General features: G+C 58.2%; 1 protein-coding gene across 1 annotated transcript in view; it reads right to left on the bottom strand.

Annotated features, from left to right (window-relative positions):
• TBX3 (T-box transcription factor 3) overlaps window positions 1-5,660 on the bottom strand; it is a 15,350-nt gene that overhangs the window by 2,988 nt on the left and 6,702 nt on the right. The window contains exons 4-7 of the mRNA XM_085326111.1: window positions 4,731-4,807; window positions 3,243-3,397; window positions 1,134-1,837; window positions 3-90 (exon numbers count right to left, since the gene is read on the bottom strand). Of these exons, the coding sequence (XP_085182237.1) occupies window positions 3-90; window positions 1,134-1,837; window positions 3,243-3,397; window positions 4,731-4,807 (1,024 nt within the window). The remainder of the gene's footprint in view (window positions 1-2; window positions 91-1,133; window positions 1,838-3,242; window positions 3,398-4,730; window positions 4,808-5,660) is intronic.

Here is a 5,660-nt window from a genome sequence, read left to right as displayed (position 1 = left end):
GCTGGAGGCGGCGCTGGAGGCGGCGGCGGCGGCGGCCATGTAGGTGTAGGGGTACGGGAAGAGGCTGCCGAAGGGAGACATGGCCAGGCCCTGGGGAGGGGGGGGGAGGATGGACAAGAAGGAAGGGGGGAGGGAGAAAGAAAAGAAAGGAGAAAAAAAAGTTATCAGCGTGTGCCGGCTGCCCCGTGGACGTTTTTCGCGTACGCGAAGGGAGGCAGAGGGAGCGCACAGAAGACTGGCTACAAACCACCCGCGGGGGCTAACGTTACCCCCCTTCTCCCCCAACAGCGCTTCGCCTCGGCGGCTGCGAAGTGACACCGAGCGAGCTGTCCACCGGCCGAGCACTTACTGAGCGAGGTCCTCAGCACAGAGCCCCCAAAAGGCAACAGCCCGCCCCCGCCCCCCCCCTCCACCCCCTCGCCGGCCCGCACAGCAGCCCTGGCCGTCCCGGCCGCTGCCCCCGCGGGGTAGGTCGTGGCACCGCAACGAGACCGGGCTGGGGAGAGAGATGAAATGAAAGGAGGCGCCGTGCTTCCTCCTGCTCCGCGGGAAGGTTTTATTCCTCCCCCCACCTCTCCCGCGAACTGCTGGCTCTCTCTGCAGGTAGAGCCGCCTCGGGGGCCGAGAGCCCCCACAACTCCTTCCCCGACGGGGCGGCCGCTGCAGGCTCCGAGCGCCCCGCACCGCGGAGCTGCTCGCCCTGGGACTTCCTTGGGGAAGCCGCCAAGCCTTCGAGGGGGGAGGCCTGGCTGCGGCACGCTGTCCATAAACTTTCCAGGGAGAAACAGAGCAAAGGCAGGCGGCTGGCAGAGATCTGTGAGTTCAAGACCGGCTACCCCCACACATACTTCTCCCAACCCGGGGCTTTAACACGCCCGAATTCCCTCCCCCCCCCCCCCCCCCCCAAAAAAAATGGAGTCTGCCCCTGCAGAAAAAAACTTCGCCCCGACGTGCTGCCTCGGGGGGTGCCCCAGTGGGAGCTGAGACGGGTCCCCGCTGCCCTTGTTGCGGCGCGCACATCCCGCAGGCTGTGCCCCGCGGGGAGACCAGCTCGGGGGGGTAGGGGGCGGCCAGCAGCCCCCGGGAGTTCCCCCGCTGCCGAGGATGAGGAGGGCCGGGGGAGGGGGGCGTACCTGAGAAGCCAGGACATGCTGCTGCAGGTGAAAAGGCAAAGCGGCCGCTGACGCTCCCGAGAGTCCTTGAGCCGCCGCCGTRGCCATGACCGTGCTGTCGAGGCCCGTGACGCCGGCAGATGCCCCCGACACGGTGGCCAGCAAGGGGCCCATGCCAGCGGCCATGCCGGAGAAGGCCCCCCCCATGGCGAACTGGCTCGGGTGGAGCAGCAGCGGGTGCCCGTTGCCCAGCGGGTTGAAGAACTGCTGGCCGGCAAGGCCTGGGGGAAAGCCGAGGTTTTGCAAGTGTCCCTGGCTCAGGTGCGCCGTGCTGTCGGTCTGGACCGTGAGCGGGGTGAAGGGCTCTTTGCCCAGCAGCCGGTTCTCGTCGACTTTAGGGCCTTCCCGGAGGGGGCTTTTGAGGTCCTCGCCGCTCAAGCCTGCCCCCCGGGTGCTGGAAGAGATAGTAGCCGGGCTATGCCGAGAGTCCGGAGGGGCTTTCTCCGTCCTCTCCCGGCTCCGGCTCACCGCCGAGTCGCTGGGGAAGAAGTGCCCTTTGGAGGGGCTGCCCCCCTTCTCCCGGGGGTCGTCTCCCACCGGCGCCGCGGAGCTGGCCGGCGCAGGGGTGGCGGATGTGGTCGTGCTGATTTTGCCCGACTCGCTCGCTTCTAGCAAGGGATCGTCTTTGCTGTCCGCATCGCTGTCTCCCTCGCTGGGGCAGAGATCTGCAAGACAAAGGGAGCCCGGGGCTGTGATCCGGCAGAGCCCGTCCCTCAACCCCGTCGGTCTGGGAGCAGGGGCAGGGAGACTTCCTGGCCGGCCAGAAATTTAAATATAAATACATTTTTTTTTGTTTAAATAAATTCCCCGGCTCCCACCGCCCGCCCTATTCAAGGGAGCTGAACTTTTACAGCGCCAAAAACTGGCGGAGAAACAAAGCGGAGGCTTGCAGGAACGACCCCCCAGCCGGATGGGCCTCGGGCCAGCTGCTCGCTCTCGCCTACACCAGGGTCAATCCGGATTAGCGGCACTTAAAACTGCCCGGGCCGCGGGGCGGCGGCCGGGCGCTCCCCGCCGAGCCCGGGGCCTCCGCGGAGCGCGACCGGCACCGCGGAGGCAGCCGGGCCCACTGCTCGGCTCCGAGAGCCTTCGGGGGGCGTCTCCGAAGAACTTTTCCACACTTTTCAGCCCTTTCCAGGGCAGGGCCCAGGCACATTCAAACATCCCTGCCTCTTCTTCCCCTCCCTCCCCCCACCGCCATCACCCCGTGGACGCCCCCAAGCCTAAAATCCACGTACGACTTCGCTGGCTTTACCCTGGGCTTGCTCTCCTAAACTGAGCGCCCCGGGTGCAAAGATCTGCTTTGCTTTTCGGGTCCCCTCCCAGCTCCCTTCCCCTCCCCTCAGCTCGGCAGGACTTTAAACAAACGGGTAAAGCAACAACAACAACAAAAAAGGTTGTTTCCTSCTCCCTCCGCTCCCCCCTACCCCCCGTTTGGATTAATACATCCGAGAGAACTGCAGACAGCCTCTAACCCGCACGGAGAGGGAGAAACCGGGGGTGACTTTTCTATAACAAAGTTCGGGACTGTATCCAGGGGAAAGATCCTTCCTTTAATAACAGCTCCAGAGAGGAATATTAATGGAGTGACTCCAGTTTTGAACTTTTGCCCCGTGGTCTGTCTTTGCTCCCTTGACTCGGAGCTGGCTCTTTTCTGAACCACGGGAGGGGAGGAACAAGCGTGCAGCAGCAGGGGAGAGAGGGCAGTAGAAAGAGGGGCAGAGAGAGAGGAAGCAAAAGAGGGAGAAAGAGAGAAAGTGCGAGAGAGAGAGAGAAAGTAAGTCAGGAAGAAAGAGAGAGAAAGTAATAAAGTAAGAGTGAGAGAGGGAGGAAGAGAGGGATGAAGAGAGAGAAAAGAAAGAGAGAAAGAGAAAGACAACAAGAAAAAAAGAAAAAGAAAAAAGAGAGAAAGAGAAAAAAAGGTGAAAGAATGTAAAACTTTTTATCAGAGAGCACAGATTCCACCCCGAAATCCTTAGCTCCTCTCTCGGGAGAGAAGCACAGACTCTTCCCTTCCCGCGGGAGGAGCGGGGCTGCGCGGGGGCTGCGGGGGCTGCGCGGGGCGCTCACCCTTGAGGCTGGACGTGCCCACGGACGGCGCGGCGGGGCAGGCCTGCGCGAAGCACTTGAAGGCCGTCTGCTCGTTTGAAGACTCATCCGAGGTGGCGTTTTCCTTCTTCTGCCGCTCGTCGTACACCCGCATGGACTGCAGAGTCAGCTGCTTTCTGCGAGGGAGACGGGGGCTGAGGGCAAGCTCGGGGGGCTGGAGGGGGGGGCGAACAGGGAGCCCGCTGCCCCCCGCCGCCCCTGCGGGACACCCGCACCGAGGGCGGACTTCAACAGGCTTGGGGGGGGCGCTTAAGGCCCCCCCCCCCCGACTGCTGGGGGTACCCCATTTCTCGGGGGCGGCGGCGCGGGGGTCACAGGCTCCCGTTGGCCTCCCCGGAGCCGTGGGCCGCGGAGCGGAGCCAGGGCAGAGCGCGGAGCCGGGGGGGCGGAGGGGAGCGGGAACTGTTCCCCGGAGATTAGCTTTTAAAACGCGAGGATGTTCCCGAGATATGAGCCATCTTAATGGTTGCTAAGATTGCTAGGAAGTGGTTATTTTGTTAGGCACTTTATGTAATCTTTTCGCCAACAATTAACCCAGAGTAAAATCTATTTATATTTAGAGAGAAATTAGAAATCATTTCCGTCCTGTGGCTCCAGCAATGGCTTTATTTTCACACTGACGGACAAGAGGCGCTGGCGTGTGCGTKTGTGTGTGTGCGCGCGTGTGTGGTGTGCTGGACTGAGTGCAGGGCAGGCAGAAAGGCCTCTTTTCTTGCTTTACGTTTTTCTTTTCTTTTTCTTTTCTTTTTTTTTTTTAAGGAACAGATTTATTCATTATCTAAAACAGAGTGCAAATGGCTAAAATATCCTGTCTCCTCTAACATAACAAAGCAAAGACATATACCCCCTTAAAAATAAATAAAAACCACCCCTTTCTCTAACATATATATATATATATAAATYTTGTGTCACATTTAGGGCTGTCCATCTTTCTACCTGCGACACGAACTGTCCTGCTGCTTCTGGAAGAATAAAGAATTGTTTCTCTATTCAAAGGACACCTCTGTCAAAACAGTTTATTTATATTTTTTCTCCATACTTTAGTCTTTTCGGGATAGTTCACAGGAAAAAGCCAGGAGAGAGTCAACCAGCGACCAGCTCTGCCCTCATTCCTCCCTATTTCTCAGTTTCAGGTAGAAACTATGGTGCAATATTCCTGCCAACATTTTAAGGGAAACTTCTTTCTCCAGTGATATTTGCTGTCTTTCTCTTAATGCACTAACAGCACTTTTGCTAGTCATCCAGGAAAATGTGAAAAGTAAACGTGGGAAGCACGATCGACTCACATGCAATCAGTCTGGCGTTATTAACGACAAGATCCTTATTAATTTTGGCGGGGGGAAGTGTGGTTTGGAGGAAATGCGAGATGATTTTAACCTCTGGTCATGTTCAGAGCTTTGCACAAGAAAACCGAAAAGAGGCGCCTATATGWAATCTTTGCAGACTCACCTTTTTTCCCTCCTTCCATTCCCGGTGTCACGAAAACCTTTGGCAAATGGATTGTTGTCAATTTTTAATTGAGTTATCTACAGGGAGGAAAGAAAAGAAAAAGAGGTAGGGGACTGGGGCAGAAATAAGGCAAGTAGATTTAGGGGGAAAAAATCAAAAAAACTTTTCCCTCCCGTTCACAGAGTGCGGACATGGCCTCTGCAAGAGCAGAAACACCGTGCGTGGGGCCGGAGGCAAAGGTGCTCGGTTTGGGGGTGAATCCCTGCATTTTTCTGGGCCGTTCTCGAGGTTTCTGGCACCCTGTCCCCCAGGAGCGTGTCCGAGAGCCACCCCGTGTCGCCAGTCCCGCACCGGGATTAATTCAGCTGTGCAATACGATCCATGCAAGTTATGCTGGCGCTTCAACTCTTTAAATGCCATAATTAAACCGCAAAGGAATCATACCCACCCCCTCGCTATAATAAAATACTTCATACARTCGCATTAGGCTCCGTGTGTGTGTGCGTGTTGGGGCGCTGGGGGTGCCAGGATCGAGCTTATTTCATGGGGGAGGGAAGTTTGTTTTAGTCTCTCCTCGGGGCTGCCGGGGGTCCAGGTTATCACTGGCAACGTTTGTTTATCCGCGTCCCCGCTACGCGTCTTGAGGCCCTTTGCAGAGCCGGAACGATCCGYGGATCCCCGCGGAGCCTGCGCGCACGCAGCAGCGCGTAGCCGCAATTCAAAGGCGCAGCGCGGGCTCCCCTCGCAAACGCGGTTTGGGCGGCGGGGACGGCGCCCGGGGGCAGCGGGCGGGGGGGAGGATGCTCGCTTTTTTATTATTATTATTATTCACACCCGGCCGATGTATTTATTTGCCTGGCAAACCCTGCAGCCCCCAATTTGAGCGGGGGCGGGGGGGAGAGCCCGAAGAGTAAACTTCTACCTTCCTGC

This window comes from Rhea americana, unplaced genomic scaffold, assembly GCF_003343005.1.
Source record: "Rhea americana isolate MKP2758 unplaced genomic scaffold, rheAme1 scaffold_128, whole genome shotgun sequence".
NCBI classification, from domain to species: Eukaryota; Metazoa; Chordata; class Aves; order Rheiformes; family Rheidae; genus Rhea; species Rhea americana.
This window is presented reverse-complemented; position numbering and strand designations above follow the sequence as displayed.